This window comes from Onthophagus taurus, chromosome 8 (genome assembly GCF_036711975.1).
Source record: "Onthophagus taurus isolate NC chromosome 8, IU_Otau_3.0, whole genome shotgun sequence".
Taxonomy (NCBI): Eukaryota; Metazoa; Arthropoda; class Insecta; order Coleoptera; family Scarabaeidae; genus Onthophagus; species Onthophagus taurus.
Genome location: NC_091973.1, coordinates 19,605,126 through 19,630,002, shown reverse-complemented (window position 1 = coordinate 19,630,002; position 24,877 = coordinate 19,605,126). Strand labels below are relative to the sequence as shown.

At 34.7% G+C, this 24,877-nt stretch overlaps 1 protein-coding gene across 1 annotated transcript; it reads right to left on the bottom strand.

The window, feature by feature from the left end:
• Positions 1 to 23,774: 23,774 nt before the first annotated feature.
• LOC139431374 (uncharacterized) lies at positions 23,775 to 24,161 on the bottom strand. Its single transcript, XM_071199032.1, has one exon. The coding sequence runs from the start codon at positions 24,159 to 24,161 to the stop codon at positions 23,775 to 23,777; it is 387 nt and encodes a 128-aa protein (XP_071055133.1).
• Positions 24,162 to 24,877: the final 716 nt, after the last annotated feature.

Sequence of the window (24,877 nt, the reverse complement as noted above, 5' to 3'; positions counted from 1 at the left end):
AGCAAAAATGTTACAGACCATTGCGTTAAGGGCACAATTTGCCACAACTTTTGTAGTAAAAGTTTTTCTGTACTATGCTTCCGATACCGTTTTTTTTCAACACTCTTCTATTCTTCACATTTTTGAATAATTCTCGATATTGATGCATCTGGGAGCAAAAATGTTACAGACCATTGCGTTAAGGGCACAATTTGCTACAACTTTTGTAGTAAAAGTTTTTCTGTACTATGCTCCGGATACCGTTTTTTTTCAACACTCTTCTATTCTTCACATTTTTGAAAAATTCTCGATATTGATGCATCTGGGAGCAAAAATGTTACAGACCATTGCGTTAAGGGCACAATTTGCCACAACTTTTGTAGTAAAAGTTTTTCTGTACTATGCTTCCGATACCGTTTTTTTTCAACACTCTTCTATTTTTCACATTTTTGAAAAATTCTCGATATTGATGCATCTGGGAGCAAAAATGTTACAGACCATTGCGTTAAGGGCACAATTTGCTACAACTTTTGTAGTAAAAGTTTTTCTGTACTATGCTTCCGATACCGTTTTTTTTTTCAACACTCTTCTATTCTTCACATTTTTGAAAAATTCTCGATATTGATGCATCTGGGAGCAAAAATGTTACAGACCATTGCGTTAAGGGCACAATTTGCCACAACTTTTGTAGTAAAAGTTTTTCTGTACTATGCTTCCGATACCGTTTTTTCTCAACACTCTTCTATTCTTCACATTTTTGAATAATTCTCGATATTGATGCATCTGGGAGCAAAAATGTTACAGACCATTGCGTTAAGGGCACAATTTGCTACAACTTTTGTAGTAAAAGTTTTTCTGTACTATGCTTCCGATACCGTTTTTTTTTTCAACACTCTTCTATTCTTCACATTTTTGAAAAATTCTCGATATTGATGCATCTGGGAGCAAAAATGTTACAGACCATTGCGTTAAGGGCACAATTTGCCACAACTTTTGTAGTAAAAGTTTTTCTGTACTATGCTTCCGATACCGTTTTTTTTCAACACTCTTCTATTCTTCACATTTTTGAATAATTCTCGATATTGATGCATCTGGGAGCAAAAATGTTACAGACCATTGCGTTAAGGGCACAATTTGCTACAACTTTTGTAGTAAAAGTTTTTCTGTACTATGCTCCGGATACCGTTTTTTTTCAACACTCTTCTATTTTTCACATTTTTGAAAAATTCTCGATATTGATGCATCTGGGAGCAAAAATGTTACAGACCATTGCGTTAAGGGCACAATTTGCCACAACTTTTGTAGTAAAAGTTTTTCTGTACTATGCTTCCGATACCGTTTTTTTTTCAACACTCTTCTATTCTTCACATTTTTGAAAAATTCTCGATATTGATGCATCTGGGAGCAAAAATGTTACAGACCATTGCGTTAAGGGCACAATTTGCCACAACTTTTGTAGTAAAAGTTTTTCTGTACTATGCTTCCGATACCGTTTTTTTTCAACACTCTTCTATTCTTCACATTTTTGAAAAATTCTCGATATTGATGCGTCTGGGAGCAAAAATGTTACAGACCATTGCGTTAAGGTCACAATTTGCTACAACTTTTGTAGTAAAAGTTTTTCTGTACTATGCTCCGGATACCGTTTTTTTTCAACACTCTTCTATTTTTCACATTTTTGAAAAATTCTCGATATTGATGCATCTGGGAGCAAAAATGTTACAGACCATTGCGTTAAGGGCACAATTTGCTACAACTTTTGTAGTAAAAGTTTTTCTGTACTATGCTTCTATTCTTCACATTTTTGAATAATTCTCGATATTGATGCATCTGGGAGCAAAAATGTTACAGACCATTGCGTTAAGGGCACAATTTGCTACAACTTTTGTAGTAAAAGTTTTTCTGTACTATGCTCCGGATACCGTTTTTTTTCAACACTCTTCTATTCTTCACATTTTTGAAAAATTCTCGATATTGATGCATCTGGGAGCAAAAATGTTACAGACCATTGCGTTAAGGGCACAATTTGCCACAACTTTTGTAGTAAAAGTTTTTCTGTACTATGCTTCCGATACCGTTTTTTTTCAACACTCTTCTATTTTTCACATTTTTGAAAAATTCTCGATATTGATGCATCTGGGAGCAAAAATGTTACAGACCATTGCGTTAAGGGCACAATTTGCCACAACTTTTGTAGTAAAAGTTTTTCTGTACTATGCTTCCGATACCGTTTTTTTTCAACACTCTTCTATTTTTCACATTTTTGAAAAATTCTCGATATTGATGCATCTGGGAGCAAAAATGTTACAGACCATTGCGTTAAGGGCACAATTTGCTACAACTTTTGTAGTAAAAGTTTTTCTGTACTATGCTTCCGATACCGTTTTTTTTTTCAACACTCTTCTATTCTTCACATTTTTGAAAAATTCTCGATATTGATGCATCTGGGAGCAAAAATGTTACAGACCATTGCGTTAAGGGCACAATTTGCCACAACTTTTGTAGTAAAAGTTTTTCTGTACTATGCTTCCGATACCGTTTTTTTTCAACACTCTTCTATTCTTCACATTTTTGAATAATTCTCGATATTGATGCATCTGGGAGCAAAAATGTTACAGACCATTGCGTTAAGGGCACAATTTGCTACAACTTTTGTAGTAAAAGTTTTTCTGTACTATGCTCCGGATACCGTTTTTTTTCAACACTCTTCTATTTTTCACATTTTTGAAAAATTCTCGATATTGATGCATCTGAGAGCAAAAATGTTACAGACCATTGCGTTAAGGGCACAATTTGCCACAACTTTTGTAGTAAAAGTTTTTCTGTACTATGCTTCCGATACCGTTTTTTTTTCAACACTCTTCTATTCTTCACATTTTTGAAAAATTCTCGATATTGATGCATCTGGGAGCAAAAATGTTACAGACCATTGCGTTAAGGGCACAATTTGCCACAACTTTTGTAGTAAAAGTTTTTCTGTACTATGCTTCCGATACCGTTTTTTTTTCAACACTCTTCTATTCTTCACATTTTTGAAAAATTCTCGATATTGATGCGTCTGGGAGCAAAAATGTTACAGACCATTGCGTTAAGGTCACAATTTGCTACAACTTTTGTAGTAAAAGTTTTTCTGTACTATGCTCCGGATACCGTTTTTTTTCAACACTCTTCTATTTTTCACATTTTTGAAAAATTCTCGATATTGATGCATCTGGGAGCAAAAATGTTACAGACCATTGCGTTAAGGGCACAATTTGCTACAACTTTTGTAGTAAAAGTTTTTCTGTACTATGCTTCTATTCTTCACATTTTTGAAAAATTCTCGATATTGATGCATCTGGGAGCAAAAATGTTACAGACCATTGCGTTAAGGGCACAATTTGCCACAACTTTTGTAGTAAAAGTTTTTCTGTACTATGCTTCCGATACCGTTTTTTTTCAACACTCTTCTATTCTTCACATTTTTGAATAATTCTCGATATTGATGCATCTGGGAGCAAAAATGTTACAGACCATTGCGTTAAGGGCACAATTTGCTACAACTTTTGTAGTAAAAGTTTTTCTGTACTATGCTCCGGATACCGTTTTTTTCAACACTCTTCTATTCTTCACATTTTTGAAAAATTCTCGATATTGATGCATCTGGGAGCAAAAATGTTACAGACCATTGCGTTAAGGGCACAATTTGCCACAACTTTTGTAATAAAAGTTTTTCTGTACTATGCTTCCGATACCGTTTTTTTTCAACACTCTTCTATTCTTCACATTTTTGAAAAATTCTCGATATTGATGCATCTGGGAGCAAAAATGTTACAGACCATTGCATTAAGGGCACAATTTGCTACAACTTTTGTAGTAAAAGTTTTTCTGTACTACGCTTCCGATACCGTTTTTTTTCAACACTCTTCTATTCTTCACATCTTTGAAAAATTCTCGATATTGATGCATCTGGGAGCAAAAATGTTACAGACCATTGCGTTAAGGGCACAATTTGCTACAACTTTTGTAGTAAAAGTTTTTCTGTACTACGCTTCCGATACCGTTTTTTTTTCAACACTCTTCTGTTCTTCACATTTTTGAAAAATTCTCGATATTGATGCATCTGGGAGCAAAAATGTTACAGACCATTGCGTTAAGGGCACAATTTGCCACAACTTTTGTAATAAAAGTTTTTCTGTACTATGCTCCGGATACCGTTTTTTTTCAACACTCTTCTATTTTTCACATTTTTGAAAAATTCTCGATATTGATGCATCTGGGAATAAAAATGTTACAAACCATTGCGTTAAGGCCACAATTTGCCACAACTTTTGTAATAAAAGTTTTTCTGTACTATGCTTCCGATACCGTTTTTTTTCAACACTCTTCTATTCTTCACATTTTTGAAAAATTCTCGATATTGATGCATCTGGGAGCAAAAATGTTACAGACCATTGCATTAAGGGCACAATTTGCTACAACTTTTGTAGTAAAAGTTTTTCTGTACTACGCTTCCGATACCGTTTTTTTTCAACACTCTTCTATTCTTCACATCTTTGAAAAATTCTCGATATTGATGCATCTGGGAGCAAAAATGTTACAGACCATTGCGTTAAGGGCACAATTTGCTACAACTTTTGTAGTAAAAGTTTTTCTGTACTACGCTTCCGATACCGTTTTTTTTCAACACTCTTCTATTCTTCACATTTTTGAATAATTCTCGATATTGATGCATCTGGAAGCAAAAATGTTACAGACCATTGCGTTAAGGGCACAATTTGCTACAACTTTTGTAGTAAAAGTTTTTCTGTACTATGCTCCGGATACCGTTTTTTTTCAACACTCTTCTATTCTTCACATTTTTGAAAAATTCTCGATATTGATGCATCTGGGAGCAAAAATGTTACAGACCATTGCGTTAAGGGCACAATTTGCCACAACTTTTGTAATAAAAGTTTTTCTGTACTATGCTTCCGATACCGTTTTTTTTCAACACTCTTCTATTCTTCACATTTTTGAAAAATTCTCGATATTGATGCATCTGGGAGCAAAAATGTTACAGACCATTGCATTAAGGGCACAATTTGCTACAACTTTTGTAGTAAAAGTTTTTCTGTACTACGCTTCCGATACCGTTTTTTTTCAACACTCTTCTATTCTTCACATCTTTGAAAAATTCTCGATATTGATGCATCTGGGAGCAAAAATGTTACAGACCATTGCGTTAAGGGCACAATTTGCTACAACTTTTGTAGTAAAAGTTTTTCTGTACTACGCTTCCGATACCGTTTTTTTTTCAACACTCTTCTGTTCTTCACATTTTTGAAAAATTCTCGATATTGATGCATCTGGGAGCAAAAATGTTACAGACCATTGCGTTAAGGGCACAATTTGCCACAACTTTTGTAATAAAAGTTTTTCTGTACTATGCTCCGGATACCGTTTTTTTTCAACACTCTTCTATTTTTCACATTTTTGAAAAATTCTCGATATTGATGCATCTGGGAATAAAAATGTTACAAACCATTGCGTTAAGGCCACAATTTGCCACAACTTTTGTAATAAAAGTTTTTCTGTACTATGCTTCCGATACCGTTTTTTTTCAACACTCTTCTATTCTTCACATTTTTGAAAAATTCTCGATATTGATGCATCTGGGAGCAAAAATGTTACAGACCATTGCATTAAGGGCACAATTTGCTACAACTTTTGTAGTAAAAGTTTTTCTGTACTACGCTTCCGATACCGTTTTTTTTCAACACTCTTCTATTCTTCACATCTTTGAAAAATTCTCGATATTGATGCATCTGGGAGCAAAAATGTTACAGACCATTGCGTTAAGGGCACAATTTGCTACAACTTTTGTAGTAAAAGTTTTTCTGTACTACGCTTCCGATACCGTTTTTTTTCAACACTCTTCTATTCTTCACATTTTTGAAAAATTCTCGATATTGATGCATCTGGGAGCAAAAATGTTACACACCATTGCGTTAAGGGCACAATTTGCCACAACTTTTGTAATAAAAGTTTTTCTGTACTATGCTCCGGATACCGTTTTTTTTCAACACTCTTCTATTTTTCACATTTTTGAAAAATTCTCGATATTGATGCATCTGGGAATAAAAATGTTACAAACCATTGCGTTAAGGGCACAATTTGCCACAACTTTTGTAATAAAAGTTTTTCTGTACTATGCTTCCGATACCGTTTTTTTTCAACACTCTTCTATTCTTCACATTTTTGAAAAATTCTCGATATTGATGCATCTGGGAGCAAAAATGTTACAGACCATTGCGTTAAGGGCACAATTTGCTACAACTTTTGTAATAAAAGTTTTTCTGTACTATGCTCCGGATACCGTTTTTTTTCAACACTCTTCTATTCTTCACATTTTTGAAAAATTCTCGATATTGATGCATCTGGGAGCAAAAATGTTACAGACCATTGCGTTAAGGGCACAATTTGCTACAACTTTTGTAGTCAAAGTTTTTCTGTACTACGCTTCCGATACCGTTTTTTTTCAACACTCTTCTATTCTTCACATTTTTGAAAAATTCTCGATATTGATGCATCTGGGAGCAAAAATGTTACAGACCATTGCGTTAAGGGCACAATTTGCTACAACTTTTGTAGTAAAAGTTTTTCTGTACTACGCTTCCGATACCGTTTTTTTTCAACACTCTTCTATTCTTCACATTTTTGAAAAATTCTCGATATTGATGCATCTGGGAGCAAAAATGTTACAGACCATTGCGTTAAGGGCACAATTTGCTACAACTTTTGTAGTAAAAGTTTTTCTGTACTACGCTTCCGATACCGTTTTTTTTCAACACTCTTCTATTCTTCACATTTTTGAAAAATTCTCGATATTGATGCATCTGGGAGCAAAAATGTTACAGACCATTGCGTTAAGGGCACGATTTGCTACAACTTTTGTAGTAAAAGTTTTTCTGTACTACGCTTCCGATACCGTTTTTTTTCAAGACTCTTCTATTCTTCACATTTTTGAAAAATTCTCGATATTGATGCATCTGGGAGCACAAATGTTACAGACCATTGCGTTAAGGGCACAATTTGCTACAACTTTTGTAGTAAAAGTTTTTCTGTACTATGCTTCCGATACCGTTTTTTTTCAACACTCTTCTATTCTTCACATTTTTGAAAAATTCTCGATATTGATGCATCTGGGAGCAAAAATGTTACAGACCATTGCGTTAAGGGCACAATTTGCCACAACTTTTGTAATAAAAGTTTTTCTGTACTATGCTCCGGATACCGTTTTTTTTCAACACTCTTCTATTTTTCACATTTTTGAAAAATTCTCGATATTGATGCATCTGGGAATAAAAATGTTACAAACCATTGCGTTAAGGGCACAATTTGCCACAACTTTTGTAATAAAAGTTTTTCTGTACTATGCTCCGGATACCGTTTTTTTTCAACACTCTTCTATTTTTCACATTTTTGAAAAATTCTCGATATTGATGCATCTGGGAATAAAAATGTTACAAACCATTGCGTTAAGGGCACAATTTGCCACAACTTTTGTAATAAAAGTTTTTCTGTACTATGCTTCCGATACCGTTTTTTTTCAACACTCTTCTATTCTTCACATTTTTGAAAAATTCTCGATATTGATGCATCTGGGAGCAAAAATGTTACAGACCATTGCGTTAAGGGCACAATTTGCTACAACTTTTGTAATAAAAGTTTTTCTGTACTATGCTCCGGATACCGTTTTTTTTTCAACACTCTTCTATTCTTCACATTTTTGAAAAATTCTCGATATTGATGCATCTGGGAGCAAAAATGTTACAGACCATTGCGTTAAGGGCACAATTTGCTACAACTTTTGTAGTCAAAGTTTTTCTGTACTACGCTTCCGATACCGTTTTTTTTCAACACTCTTCTATTCTTCACATTTTTGAAAAATTCTCGATATTGATGCATCTGGGAGCAAAAATGTTACAGACCATTGCGTTAAGGGCACAATTTGCTACAACTTTTGTAGTAAAAGTTTTTCTGTACTACGCTTCCGATACCGTTTTTTTTCAACACTCTTCTATTCTTCACATCTTTGAAAAATTCTCGATATTGATGCATCTGGGAGCAAAAATGTTACAGACCATTGCGTTAAGGGCACAATTTGCTACAACTTTTGTAGTAAAAGTTTTTCTGTACTACGCTTCCGATACCGTTTTTTTTCAACACTCTTCTATTCTTCACATTTTTGAAAAATTCTCGATATTGATGCATCTGGGAGCAAAAATGTTACACACCATTGCGTTAAGGGCACAATTTGCCACAACTTTTGTAATAAAAGTTTTTCTGTACTATGCTCCGGATACCGTTTTTTTTCAACACTCTTCTATTTTTCACATTTTTGAAAAATTCTCGATATTGATGCATCTGGGAATAAAAATGTTACAAACCATTGCGTTAAGGGCACAATTTGCCACAACTTTTGTAATAAAAGTTTTTCTGTACTATGCTTCCGATACCGTTTTTTTTCAACACTCTTCTATTCTTCACATTTTTGAAAAATTCTCGATATTGATGCATCTGGGAGCAAAAATGTTACAGACCATTGCGTTAAGGGCACAATTTGCTACAACTTTTGTAATAAAAGTTTTTCTGTACTATGCTCCGGATACCGTTTTTTTTTCAACACTCTTCTATTCTTCACATTTTTGAAAAACTCTCGATATTGATGCATCTGGGAGCAAAAATGTTACAGACCATTGCGTTAAGGGCACAATTTGCTACAACTTTTGTAGTCAAAGTTTTTCTGTACTACGCTTCCGATACCGTTTTTTTTCAACACTCTTCTATTCTTCACATTTTTGAAAAATTCTCGATATTGATGCATCTGGGAGCAAAAATGTTACAGACCATTGCGTTAAGGGCACAATTTGCTACAACTTTTGTAGTAAAAGTTTTTCTGTACTACGCTTCCGATACCGTTTTTTTTCAACACTCTTCTATTCTTCACATTTTTGAAAAATTCTCGATATTGATGCATCTGGGAGCAAAAATGTTACAGACCATTGCGTTAAGGGCACAATTTGCTACAACTTTTGTAGTAAAAGTTTTTCTGTACTACGCTTCCGATACCGTTTCTTTTCAACACTCTTCTATTCTTCACATTTTTGAAAAATTCTCGATATTGATGCATCTGGGAGCAAAAATGTTACAGACCATTGCGTTAAGGGCACAATTTGCTACAACTTTTGTAGTCAAAGTTTTTCTGTACTACGCTTCCGATACCGTTTTTTTTCAACACTCTTCTATTCTTCACATTTTTGAAAAATTCTCGATATTGATGCATCTGGGAGCAAAAATGTTACAGACCATTGCGTTAAGGGCACAATTTGCTACAACTTTTGTAGTAAAAGTTTTTCTGTACTACGCTTCCGATACCGTTTTTTTTCAACACTCTTCTATTCTTCACATTTTTGAAAAATTCTCGATATTGATGCATCTGGGAGCAAAAATGTTACAGACCATTGCGTTAAGGGCACAATTTGCTACAACTTTTGTAGTAAAAGTTTTTCTGTACTACGCTTCCGATACCGTTTTTTTTCAACACTCTTCTATTCTTCACATTTTTGAAAAATTCTCGATATTGATGCATCTGGGAGCAAAAATGTTACAGACCATTGCGTTAAGGGCACAATTTGCTACAACTTTTGTAATAAAAGTTTTTCTGTACTATGCTCCGGATACCGTTTTTTTTTCAACACTCTTCTATTCTTCACATTTTTGAAAAATTCTCGATATTGATGCATCTGGGAGCAAAAATGTTACAGACCATTGCGTTAAGGGCACAATTTGCTACAACTTTTGTAGTAAAAGTTTTTCTGTACTACGCTTCCGATACCGTTTTTTTTCAACACTCTTCTATTCTTCACATTTTTGAAAAATTCTCGATATTGATGCATCTGGGAGCAAAAATGTTACAGACCATTGCGTTAAGGGCACAATTTGCCACAACTTTTGTAATAAAAGTTTTTCTGTACTATGCTCCGGATACCGTTTTTTTTCAACACTCTTCTATTTTTCACATTTTTGAAAAATTCTCGATATTGATGCATCTGGGAATAAAAATGTTACAAACCATTGCGTTAAGGGCACAATTTGCCACAACTTTTGTAATAAAAGTTTTTCTGTACTATGCTCCGGATACCGTTTTTTTTCAACACTCTTCTATTTTTCACATTTTTGAAAAATTCTCGATATTGATGCATCTGGGAATAAAAATGTTACAAACCATTGCGTTAAGGGCACAATTTGCCACAACTTTTGTAATAAAAGTTTTTCTGTACTATGCTTCCGATACCGTTTTTTTTCAACACTCTTCTATTCTTCACATTTTTGAAAAATTCTCGATATTGATGCATCTGGGAGCAAAAATGTTACAGACCATTGCGTTAAGGGCACAATTTGCTACAACTTTTGTAGTAAAAGTTTTTCTGTACTACGCTTCCGATACCGTTTTTTTTCAACACTCTTCTATTCTTCACATTTTTGAAAAATTCTCGATATTGATGCATCTGGGAGCAAAAATGTTACAGACCATTGCGTTAAGGGCACAATTTGCTACAACTTTTGTAGTAAAAGTTTTTCTGTACTACGCTTCCGATACCGTTTTTTTTCAACACTCTTCTATTCTTCACATTTTTGAAAAATTCTCGATATTGATGCATCTGGGAGCAAAAATGTTACAGACCATTGCGTTAAGGGCACAATTTGCTACAACTTTTGTAGTCAAAGTTTTTCTGTACTACGCTTCCGATACCGTTTTTTTTCAACACTCTTCTATTCTTCACATTTTTGAAAAATTCTCGATATTGATGCATCTGGGAGCAAAAATGTTACAGACCATTGCGTTAAGGGCACAATTTGCTACAACTTTTGTAGTAAAAGTTTTTCTGTACTACGCTTCCGATACCGTTTTTTTTCAACACTCTTCTATTCTTCACATTTTTGAAAAATTCTCGATATTGATGCATCTGGGAGCAAAAATGTTACAGACCATTGCGTTAAGGGCACAATTTGCTACAACTTTTGTAGTAAAAGTTTTTCTGTACTACGCTTCCGATACCGTTTTTTTTCAACACTCTTCTATTCTTCACATTTTTGAAAAATTCTCGATATTGATGCATCTGGGAGCAAAAATGTTACAGACCATTGCGTTAAGGGCACAATTTGCTACAACTTTTGTAATAAAAGTTTTTCTGTACTATGCTCCGGATACCGTTTTTTTTTCAACACTCTTCTATTCTTCACATTTTTGAAAAATTCTCGATATTGATGCATCTGGGAGCAAAAATGTTACAGACCATTGCGTTAAGGGCACAATTTGCTACAACTTTTGTAGTAAAAGTTTTTCTGTACTACGCTTCCGATACCGTTTTTTTTCAACACTCTTCTATTCTTCACATTTTTGAAAAATTCTCGATATTGATGCATCTGGGAGCAAAAATGTTACAGACCATTGCGTTAAGGGCACAATTTGCCACAACTTTTGTAATAAAAGTTTTTCTGTACTATGCTCCGGATACCGTTTTTTTTCAACACTCTTCTATTTTTCACATTTTTGAAAAATTCTCGATATTGATGCATCTGGGAATAAAAATGTTACAAACCATTGCGTTAAGGGCACAATTTGCCACAACTTTTGTAATAAAAGTTTTTCTGTACTATGCTCCGGATACCGTTTTTTTTCAACACTCTTCTATTTTTCACATTTTTGAAAAATTCTCGATATTGATGCATCTGGGAATAAAAATGTTACAAACCATTGCGTTAAGGGCACAATTTGCCACAACTTTTGTAATAAAAGTTTTTCTGTACTATGCTTCCGATACCGTTTTTTTTCAACACTCTTCTATTCTTCACATTTTTGAAAAATTCTCGATATTGATGCATCTGGGAGCAAAAATGTTACAGACCATTGCGTTAAGGGCACAATTTGCTACAACTTTTGTAATAAAAGTTTTTCTGTACTATGCTCCGGATACCGTTTTTTTTTCAACACTCTTCTATTCTTCACATTTTTGAAAAATTCTCGATATTGATGCATCTGGGAGCAAAAATGTTACAGACCATTGCGTTAAGGGCACAATTTGCTACAACTTTTGTAGTAAAAGTTTTTCTGTACTACGCTTCCGATACCGTTTTTTTTCAACACTCTTCTATTCTTCACATTTTTGAAAAATTCTCGATATTGATGCATCTGGGAGCAAAAATGTTACAGACCATTGCGTTAAGGGCACAATTTGCTACAACTTTTGTAGTAAAAGTTTTTCTGTACTACGCTTCCGATACCGTTTTTTTTCAACACTCTTCTATTCTTCACATTTTTGAAAAATTCTCGATATTGATGCATCTGGGAGCAAAAATGTTACAGACCATTGCGTTAAGGGCACAATTTGCTACAACTTTTGTAGTAAAAGTTTTTCTGTACTACGCTTCCGATACCGTTTTTTTTCAAGACTCTTCTATTCTTCACATTTTTGAAAAATTCTCGATATTGATGCATCTGGGAGCACAAATGTTACAGACCATTGCGTTAAGGGCACAATTTGCTACAACTTTTGTAGTAAAAGTTTTTCTGTACTATGCTTCCGATACCGTTTTTTTTCAACACTCTTCTATTCTTCACATTTTTGAAAAATTCTCGATATTGATGCATCTGGGAGCAAAAATGTTACAGACCATTGCGTTAAGGGCACAATTTGCCACAACTTTTGTAATAAAAGTTTTTCTGTACTATGCTCCGGATACCGTTTTTTTTCAACACTCTTCTATTTTTCACATTTTTGAAAAATTCTCGATATTGATGCATCTGGGAATAAAAATGTTACAAACCATTGCGTTAAGGGCACAATTTGCCACAACTTTTGTAATAAAAGTTTTTCTGTACTATGCTCCGGATACCGTTTTTTTTTCAACACTCTTCTATTTTTCACATTTTTGAAAAATTCTCGATATTGATGCATCTGGGAATAAAAATGTTACAAACCATTGCGTTAAGGGCACAATTTGCCACAACTTTTGTAATAAAAGTTTTTCTGTACTATGCTTCCGACACCGTTTTTTTTCAACACTCTTCTATTCTTCACATTTTTGAAAAATTCTCGATATTGATGCATCTGGGAGCAAAAATGTTACAGACCATTGCGTTAAGGGCACAATTTGCTACAACTTTTGTAATAAAAGTTTTTCTGTACTATGCTCCGGATACCGTTTTTTTTTCAACACTCTTCTATTCTTCACATTTTTGAAAAATTCTCGATATTGATGCATCTGGGAGCAAAAATGTTACAGACCATTGCGTTAAGGGCACAATTTGCTACAACTTTTGTAGTAAAAGTTTTTCTGTACTACGCTTCCGATACCGTTTTTTTTCAACACTCTTCTATTCTTCACATTTTTGAAAAATTCTCGATATTGATGCATCTGGGAGCAAAAATGTTACAGACCATTGCGTTAAGGGCACAATTTGCTACAACTTTTGTAGTAAAAGTTTTTCTGTACTACGCTTCCGATACCGTTTTTTTTCAACACTCTTCTATTCTTCACATTTTTGAAAAATTCTCAATATTGATGCATCTGGGAGCAAAAATGTTACAGACCATTGCGTTAAGGGCACAATTTGCTACAACTTTTGTAGTAAAAGTTTTTCTGTACTACGCTTCCGATACCGTTTTTTTTCAACACTCTTCTATTCTTCACATTTTTGAAAAATTCTCGATATTGATGCATCTGGGAGCAAAAATGTTACAGACCATTGCGTTAAGGGCACAATTTGCTACAACTTTTGTAGTAAAAGTTTTTCTGTACTACGCTTCCGATACCGTTTTTTTTCAACACTCTTCTATTCTTCACATTTTTGAAAAATTCTCGATATTGATGCATCTGGGAGCAAAAATGTTACAGACCATTGCGTTAAGGGCACAATTTGCTACAACTTTTGTAGTAAAAGTTTTTCTGTACTACGCTTCCGATACCGTTTTTTTTCAACACTCTTCTATTCTTCACATTTTTGAAAAATTCTCGATATTGATGCATCTGGGAGCAAAAATGTTACAGACCATTGCGTTAAGGGCACAATTTGCTACAACTTTTGTAGTAAAAGTTTTTCTGTACTACGCTTCCGATACCGTTTTTTTTCAACACTCTTCTATTCTTCACATTTTTGAAAAATTCTCGATATTGATGCATCTGGGAGCAAAAATGTTACAGACCATTGCGTTAAGGGCACAATTTGCTACAACTTTTGTAGTAAAAGTTTTTCTGTACTACGCTTCCGATACCGTTTTTTTTCAACACTCTTCTATTCTTCACATTTTTGAAAAATTCTCGATATTGATGCATCTGGGAGCAAAAATGTTACAGACCATTGCGTTAAGGGCACAATTTGCTACAACTTTTGTAGTAAAAGTTTTTCTGTACTACGCTTCCGATACCGTTTTTTTTCAACACTCTTCTATTCTTCACATTTTTGAAAAATTCTCGATATTGATGCATCTGGGAGCAAAAATGTTACAGACCATTGCGTTAAGGGCACAATTTGCTACAACTTTTGTAGTAAAAGTTTTTCTGTACTACGCTTCCGATACCGTTTTTTTTCAACACTCTTCTATTCTTCACATTTTTGAAAAATTCTCGATATTGATGCATCTGGGAGCAAAAATGTTACAGACCATTGCGTTAAGGGCACAATTTGCTACAACTTTTGTAGTAAAAGTTTTTCTGTACTACGCTTCCGATACCGTTTTTTTTCAAGACTCTTCTATTCTTCACATTTTTGAAAAATTCTCGATATTGATGCATCTGGGAGCACAAATGTTACAGACCATTGCGTTAAGGGCACAATTTGCTACAACTTTTGTAGTAAAAGTTTTTCTGTACTATGCTTCCGATACCGTTTTTTTTCAACACTCTTCTATTCTTCACATTTTTGAAAAATTCTCGATATTGATGCATCTGGGAGCAAAAATGTTACAGACCATTGCGTTAAGGGCACAATTTGCTACAACTTTTGTAGTAAAAGGTTTTCTGTACTACGCTTCCGATACCGTTTTTTTTCAACACTCTTCTATTCTTCACATTTTTGAAAAATTCTCGATATTGATGCATCTGGGAGCAAAAATGTTACAGACCATTGCGTTAAGGGCACAATTTGCTACAACTTTTGTAGTAAAAGTTTTTCTGTACTACGCTTCCGATACCGTTTTTTTTCAACACTCTTCTATTCTTCACATTTTTGAAAAATTCTCGATATTGATGCATCTGGGAGCAAAAATGTTACAGACCATTGCGTTAAGGGCACAATTTGCTACAACTTTTGTAGTAAAAGTTTTTCTGTACTACGCTTCCGATACCGTTTTTTTTCAACACTCTTCTATTCTTCACATCTTTGAAAAATTCTCGATATTGATGCATCTGGGTGCAAAAATGTTACAGACCATTGCGTTAAGGGCACAATTTGCTACAACTTTTGTAATAAAAGTTTTTCTGTACTATGCTCCGGATACCGTTTTTTTTTCAACACTCTTCTATTCTTCACATTTTTGAAAAATTCTCGATATTGATGCATCTGGGAGCAAAAATGTTACAGACCATTGCGTTAAGGGCACAATTTGCTACAACTTGTGTAGTAAAAGTTTTTCTGTACTATGCACCGGATACCGTTTTTTTTCAACACTCTTCTATTTTTCACATTTTTGAAAAATTCTCGATATTGATGCATCTGGGAATAAAAATGTTACAAACCATTGCGTTAAGGGCACAATTTGCTACAACTTTTGTAGTAAAAGTTTTTCTGTACTACGCTTCCGATACCGTTTTTTTTCAACACTCTTCTATTCTTCACATTTTTGAAAAATTCTCGATATTGATGCATCTGGGAGCAAAAATGTTACAGACCATTGCGTTAAGGGCACAATTTGCTACAACTTGTGTAGTAAAAGTTTTTCTGTACTATGCTCCGGATACCGTTTTTTTTCAACACTCTTCTATTTTTCACATTTTTGAAAAATTCTCGATATTGATGCATCTGGGAATAAAAATGTTACAAACCATTGCGTTAAGGGCACAATTTGCTACAACTTTTGTAGTAAAAGTTTTTCTCTACTATGCTTCCGATACCGTTTTTTTTCAACACTCTTCTATTCTTCACATTTTTGAAAAATTCTCGATATTGATGCATCTGGGAGCAAAAATGTTACACACCATTGCGTTAAGGGCACAATTTGCCACAACTTTTGTAATAAAAGTTTTTCTGTACTATGCTCCGGATACCGTTTTTTTTCAACACTCTTCTATTTTTCACATTTTTGAAAAATTCTCGATATTGATGCATCTGGGAATAAAAATGTTACAAACCATTGCGTTAAGGGCACAATTTGCTACAACTTTTGTAGTAAAAGTTTTTCTCTACTATGCTTCCGATACCGTTTTTTTTCAACACTCTTCTATTCTTCACATTTTTGAAAAATTCTCGATATTGATGCATCTGGGAGCAAAAATGTTACACACCATTGCGTTAAGGGCACAATTTGCCACAACTTTTGTAATAAAAGTTTTTCTGTACTATGCTCCGGATACCGTTTTTTTTCAACACTCTTCTATTTTTCACATTTTTGAAAAATTCTCGATATTGATGCATCTGGGAATAAAAATGTTACAAACCATTGCGTTAAGGGCACAATTTGCCACAACTTTTGTAATAAAAGTTTTTCTGTACTATGCTTCCGATACCGTTTTTTTTCAACACTCTTCTATTCTTCACATTTTTGAAAAATTCTCGATATTGATGCATCTGGGAGCAAAAATGTTACAGACCATTGCGTTAAGGGCACAATTTGCTACAACTTTTGTAGTAAAAGTTTTTCTGTACTACGCTTCCGATACCGTTTTTTTTCAAGACTCTTCTATTCTTCACATTTTTGAAAAATTCTCGATATTGATGCATCTGGGAGCACAAATGTTACAGACCATTGCGTTAAGGGCACAATTTGCTACAACTTTTGTAGTAAAAGTTTTTCTGTACTATGCTCCGGATACCGTTTTTTTTTCAACACTCTTCTATTCTTCACATTTTTGAAAAATTCTCGATATTGATGCATCTGGGAGCAAAAATGTTACAGACCATTGCGTTAAGGGCACAATTTGCTACAACTTGTGTAGTAAAAGTTTTTCTGTACTATGCTCCGGATACCGTTTTTTTTCAACACTCTTCTATTTTTCACATTTTTGAAAAATTCTCGATATTGATGCATCTGGGAATAAAAATGTTACAAACCATTGCGTTAAGGGCACAATTTGCTACAACTTTTGTAGTAAAAGTTTTTCTCTACTATGCTTCCGATACCGTTTTTTTTCAACACTCTTCTATTCTTCACATTTTTGAAAAATTCTCGATATTGATGCATCTGGGAGCAAAAATGTTACAGACCATTGCGTTAAGGGCACAATTTGCCTCAACTTTTGTAATAAAAGTTTTTCTGTACTATGCTTCCGATACCGTTTGTTTTCAACACTCTTCTATTCTACACATTTTTGAAAAATTCTCGATATTGATGCATCTGGGAGCAAAAATGTTACAGACCATTGCGTTAGGGGCACAATTTGCTACAACTTTTGTAGTAAAAGTTTTTCTCTACTATGCTTCCGATACCGTTTTTTTTTCAACACTCTTCTATTTTTCACATTTTTGAAAAATTCTCGATATTGATGCATCTGGGAATAAAAATGTTACAAACCATTGCGTTAAGGGCACAATTTGCTACAACTTTTGTAGTAAAAGTTTTTCTCTACTATGCTTCCGATACCGTTTTTTTTCAACACTCTTCTAGTCTTCACATTTTTGAAAAATTCTCGATATTGATGCATCTGGGAGCAAAAATGTTACAGACCATTGCGTTAAGGGCACAATTTGCTACAACTTTTGTAGTAAAAGTTTTTCTGTACTACGCTTCCGATACCGTTTTTTTTCAACACTCTTCTATTCTTCACATTTTTGAAAAATTCTCGATATTGATGCATCTGGGAGCAAAAATGTTACACACCATTGCGTTAAGGGCACAATTTGCCACAACTTTTGTAATAAAAGTTTTTCTGTACTATGCTCCGGATACCGTTTTTTTTCAACACTCTTCTATTTTTCACATTTTTGAAAAATTCTCGATATTGATGCATCTGGGAATAAAAATGTTACAAACCATTGCGTTAAGGGCACAATTTGCCACAACTTTTGTAATAAAAGTTTTTCTGTACTATGCTTCCGATACCGTTTTTTTTCAACACTCTTCTATTCTTCACATTTTTGAAAAATTCTCGATATTGATGCATCTGGGAGCAAAAATGTTACAGACCATTGCGTTAAGGGCACAATTTGCTACAACTTTTGTAGTAAAAGTTTTTCTGTACTACGCTTCCGATACCGTTTTTTTTCAAGACTCTTCTATTCTTCACATTTTTGAAAAATTCTCGATATTGATGCATCTGGGAGCACAAATGTTACAGACCATTGCGTTAAGGGCACAATTTGCTACAACTTTTGTAGTAAAAGTTTTTCTGTACTATGCTCCGGATACCGTTTTTTTTTCAACACTCTTCTATTCTTCACATTTTTGAAAAATTCTCGATATTGATGCATCTGGGAGCAAAAATGTTACAGACCATTGCGTTAAGGGCACAATTTGCTACAACTTGTGTAGTAAAAGTTTTTCTGTACTATGCTCCGGATACCGTTTTTTTTCAACACTCTTCTATTTTTCACATTTTTGAAAAATTCTCGATATTGATGCATCTGGGAATAAAAATGTTACAAACCATTGCGTTAAGGGCACAATTTGCTACAACTTTTGTAGTAAAAGTTTTTCTCTACTATGCTTCCGATACCGTTTTTTTTCAACACTCTTCTATTCTTCACATTTTTGAAAAATTCTCGATATTGATGCATCTGGGAGCAAAAATGTTACAGACCATTGCGTTAAGGGCACAATTTGCCTCAACTTTTGTAATAAAAGTTTTTCTGTACTATGCTTCCGATACCGTTTGTTTTCAACACTCTTCTATTCTACACATTTTTGAAAAATTCTCGATATTGATGCATCTGGGAGCAAAAATGTTACAGACCATTGCGTTAGGGGCACAATTTGCTACAACTTTTGTAGTAAAAGTTTTTCTCTACTATGCTTCCGATACCGTTTTTTTTTCAACACTCTTCTATTTTTCACATTTTTGAAAAATTCTCGATATTGATGCATCTGGGAATAAAAATGTTACAAACCATTGCGTTAAGGGCACAATTTGCTACAACTTTTGTAGTAAAAGTTTTTCTCTACTATGCTTCCGATACCGTTTTTTTTCAACACTCTTCTAGTCTTCACATTTTTGAAAAATTCTCGATATTGATGCATCTGGGAGCAAAAATGTTACAGACCATTGCGTTAAGGGCACAATTTGCTACAACTTTTGTAGTAAAAGTTTTTCTGTACTACGCTTCCGATACCGTTTTTTTTCAACACTCTTCTATTCTTCACATTTTTGAAAAATTCTCGATATTGATGCATCTGGGAGCAAAAATGTTACACACCATTGCGTTAAGGGCACAATTTGCCACAACTTTTGTAATAAAAGTTTTTCTGTACTATGCTCCGGATACCGTTTTTTTTCAACACTCTTCTATTTTTCACATTTTTGAAAAATTCTCGATATTGATGCATCTGGGAATAAAAATGTTACAAACCATTGCGTTAAGGGCACAATTTGCCACAACTTTTGTAATAAAAGTTTTTCTGTACTATGCTTCCGATACCGTTTTTTTTCAACACTCTTCTATTCTTCACATTTTTGAAAAATTCTCGATATTGATGCATCTGGGAGCAAAAATGTTACAGACCATTGCGTTAAGGGCACAATTTGCTACAACTTTTGTAATAAAAGTTTTTCTGTACTATGCTCCGGATACCGTTTTTTTTTCAACACTCTTCTATTCTTCACATTTTTGAAAAATTCTCGATATTGATGCATCTGGGAGCAAAAATGTTACAGACCATTGCGTTAAGGGCACAATTTGCTACAACTTTTGTAGTCAAAGTTTTTCTGTACTACGCTTCCGATACCGTTTTTTTTCAACACTCTTCTATTCTTCACATTTTTGAAAAATTCTCGATATTGATGCATCTGGGAGCAAAAATGTTACAGACCATTGCGTTAAGGGCACAATTTGCTACAACTTTTGTAGTAAAAGTTTTTCTGTACTACGCTTCCGATACCGTTTTTTTTCAACACTCTTCTATTCTTCACATTTTTGAAAAATTCTCGATATTGATGCATCTGGGAGCAAAAATGTTACAGACCATTGCGTTAAGGGCACAATTTGCTACAACTTTTGTAGTAAAAGTTTTTCTGTACTACGCTTCCGATACCGTTTTTTTTCAACACTCTTCTATTCTTCACATTTTTGAAAAATTCTCGATATTGATGCATCTGGGAGCAAAAATGTTACAGACCATTGCGTTAAGGGCACAATTTGCTACAACTTTTGTAGTAAAAGTTTTTCTGTACTACGCTTCCGATACCGTTTTTTTTCAAGACTCTTCTATTCTTCACATTTTTGAAAAATTCTCGATATTGATGCATCTGGGAGCACAAATGTTACAGACCATTGCGTTAAGGGCACAATTTGCTACAACTTTTGTAGTAAAAGTTTTTCTGTACTATGCTTCCGATACCGTTTTTTTCCAACACTCTTCTATTCTTCACATTTTTGAAAAATTCTCGATATTGATGCATCTGGGAGCAAAAATGTTACAGACCATTGCGTTAAGGGCACAATTTGCTACAACTTTTGTAGTAAAAGTTTTTCTCTACTATGCTTCCGATACCGTTTTTTTTCAACACTCTTCTAGTCTTCACATTTTTGAAAAATTCTCGATATTGATGCATCTGGGAGCAAAAATGTTACAGACCATTGCGTTAAGGGCACAATTTGCTACAACTTTTGTAGTAAAAGTTTTTCTGTACTATGCTCCGGATACCGTTTTTTTTCAACACTCTTCTATTCTTCACATTTTTGAAAAATTCTCGATATTGATGCATCTGGGAGCAAAAATGTTACAGACCATTGCGTTAAGGGCACAATTTGCTACAACTTTTGTAGTAAAAGTTTTTTTTTTTTTTTATATATGAGATGATCTGAAGAAATTAATTTAGAGAAACGACAACAAAAAACGTATTTTTGAGAGATGTATTTTCAACGAGAGATTACGAGATACAATGTGTTTTCCAAAACGAGAGCGACTTTTTTACAAAGAAAAAGAAAAAAAAAAAAGTTACTTGAACTACTTTGAAATACACAAATATAAAATGAAATAAAATTTTGGGTTTAAATTCTTAACCTTAATGATAAAACAAATGAAACTGATAGAATTAAAGAATTAAGGCAACACAAAAAACAGCCGAGTGAGTGTCGTTGTTGGTGTTCGTAAAGTTACAACTCTTATGCGACCATCAGGACCAGAGTGCATTTCCGTTATTCGCGCAATAGCCCATTTCGAAGGAGGAAAACGTTCATCTTTAATTAGGACTAGTCGTGCTAACTGCGGAATATTCTTGGCTTCGAACCACTTACTGGCGTTTTGTATAGATTGGAGGTAATAAACAGACCAATGTTTCCAAAAACTCTCGATCATTTGTCGTAGATGTTGCATCTAGAGAGGCGAGAAGAGGTTTTCAAGTCGAGAAGAGATGGCTCAGGTACAACAGTCAGCTAACTTCCAATCAGAAAATGACCCGGTGTAAGTACATCATAATTAAGAGGATCATTTGATACTGCGCAGAGGGGAATTCATAACAGCTTCGATTTGAACCATGAGACTAGAGAATTCTTCATACGTGAGTGTAGCAGTACCGATGTTTTTCTTTAAATGGTTTTTAACGATTGTTCGTGTAACGGAAACGAACTGAAGCGTTCGTGACCTTGCGCACCCCCAATTTGTCTCCCGCACACCTTTAAATAGGATGCGCATGCGAGAGGGACAACAATTATTAACGTAACCGCCGAACCTCGTCTTTTCGAAAAAGATTCTATTGTCAATTCTGCGTGTTCTGTGATAAGTGATAATAAACCAGGTAAAAGACAATTTCAATTCCTTTATTTTTCCAATCTAATTGAACCGCACCTCACAATAATTGTCCCGGCACTTTGCTGAGTGCACAACGATGGGAGGGAGGTATTAAATACTTCCCTCCCATTTTCCGCCAAAGTGTGGCGCTGAGGGCGGCTTGAACTTCCAGTTTGTACCCTCATTGCACAGAATGTTTGCTAAATGTCGCCATTCGTTGGAAGCTTTGTTGAAAAGAACTCGAAGTTCTCTATCGGCACCAATCAGGTTTATACCACAATCACTGTAGAGGCATTGACATATTCCTCTACGGCCAGTGAATCTTTTATAGATGGTTAGAAATCCAGCAGTGGTATAATCGGTGACGACGTGTGAACAGCTGATGTACTTAAACAAATAAAAATTATCATGTAACCCTTATAGTTTACCACCTCGCCCTCTGAATGTTCGCAATTGAAACGGTCCAGCGTAATCGATGCCCGAGGGAAGAAACGATCGAGATTGATTGAGTCGGGCAGGAGGAAGTTATCCCATGAGTTGTTGGCTGGTTATCACCTTCTGCTTAGCACACACCATACATCGATGGATGTAGGAACGAACAGGTACCCGGCCACCAACCACCCAGAACCGTCGCCGGGTTGAAGACAAGGTAAGTTGGTTACCTCCATGTAATGTAGCTTTATGGTGATGATCGATGATGAGATTTGTGATAATTGACAGCTTGGGGATGATAATCGGATGTTTTTCATCATATTCTAAGTTGGCAAATCTGAGACGACCAGTTATTCGGAGAAATCCATTGCCATCAATGAATGGAGCCAGTCGGAAGAGAGAACTTGATTTTGGAATAACCTTTCTTGATGACAATAAGGCAATTTCTTCGGAAAACTCAAGCTGTTGACTCTCTCGAACCCAAAACATTAAAGCATTATCAATTTCAGCAGGAGATAGAACATCTGAAACATGAGAATCAAGATTATTTCTTTTAAAAACTCTCATACACCGCGCGGTGATACGAAGCAGTCTTGTCAGGGAAGAATAACGATGTTTTAAGTTCTAACCATCGTCATCCATTCGGGCAGACGTATGCGAATTTGAAGTTCGTTGTTCACGATTGCACTCATCAGGAGGAGTAGGTTTAATGTTTGGCCATTCAGAAGACGACGAGGGAAGCCAGGAAGGACCAAACCACCAAAACTTTTCTTGAAGTCGTGACATTGAAACTCCACGAGAGACGAGGTCGGCTGGATTCTGATCACTAGGGACGTAATGCCATTGTACGTTGAGTACTTCATGGATTTCAGTGACTCGATTCCTCGCGTAGTCCTTCCAACGCGATGGATCATTTTGAATCCAAGCTAGCGCGACGGTTGAGTCAGTCCATAGGTGAATCGGACAGTTGGAGAACTCAAACACATATTGAACACGTTTGGTTAAGCGAGTAAGTAAGAGCGGGGCACAGAGTTCAAGACGCGGAATAGTTACGCGCTTTAAAGGTGTCACTTTGGATATAGATATTAAAATAGAAACGCGAACACAATGTTTTGTTAAAACGTGCAGATACACGACCGCGCCATAAGCGCTGACAGTCGTATTCAGTGGTATTGAGATTGCGAGCCACTTAGGTACTCGTATAGTAGGAATTTGATTAAAATTCTTTATGAAAGTTTTCTATTTATTTTCAAGGTCTTGAGGCAAAGTTTCATCCCAATCAAGGTGTCGTACCCATAATTCTTGCATTAGGATTTTTGCGGTTATTATTAATGGAGGAAGCCATCCTAGGGGATCGAATAATCTCGCAATAAACGATAAAACTTCACGTTTTGTGGTAGTTTTTGAACTATTGTAAGATGCTCGGCAAATAAATAGAAATTGATCTTCGAAATTATTCCATAGTAAACCCAACGCTCGTGGACAGTTATCTTCTTCAACCGAATGAAGAGACGATTGCGACAATAATTCAGGATGTAAATAATTAAGAGCTTCCGAGTTATTAGAAACCCATTTCCTGGCGATAAAACAACCAGCTTCTAAAACCTTGTTCCGCTGAAAAATCATTTCCTGAACTTCATCGATGTCGTTAGCTCCAGAAAATATGTCAAAAAGAACTAAATTTTTCTTTGCGATATTTCGAAACCTTTATTGTTTCTTCGACAGGTAAAAATCTGTAAAGCAACGTACAAAAAATATTATTTACCACGAGGTCAATTATCAGCGGCCATAAAAAAGAACCCAAAATTAAATTAAATACTTACAATTAGTTAATAATTGTACAATTGGAAACAATTGAAAAACACGCAGCAAACTCGAAACCATTATAATTTATTGAATGGACAAAAGTATTCAAACGAACAAAACTTTAACATCAAAGTTAACTTAAACTCAATCTGGTGAAAACCAGTTCTTAAAATTTAGAGACTGCGCAAAAGTTACAACCGATCGGAGCAAATAAAATTAAAAAGTTTACAAAATTAAAGAAAAACAAAAATAAAAATCATTTGATATATGATATATCCACATTTAAAGACTTCGTATAGCTTAATTTTTTGTATGCATCCTCAGTATCAATCCACAGATATGGCCCCAACAGATAATTTCTAGTTGAATTATTTCCACATTTAAGACATGGGTATATTTTTGTTTGTAAATAGTTATTAATTGATTCTTCAAGGATTGAATAATTGTAGTTCCATACAATATTTAAATTTGGAATGGGAATGGCTATTTTATGAAATACTTGATATTCTTGACATTTCAAGAACGAATTTCGATCT

Coding starts and splice junctions, on each gene's coding strand:
- LOC139431374 (XM_071199032.1), bottom strand. CDS start 24,161: ATGATTTTTCAGCGGAACAAGGTTTTAGAAGCTGGTTGTTTTATCGCC.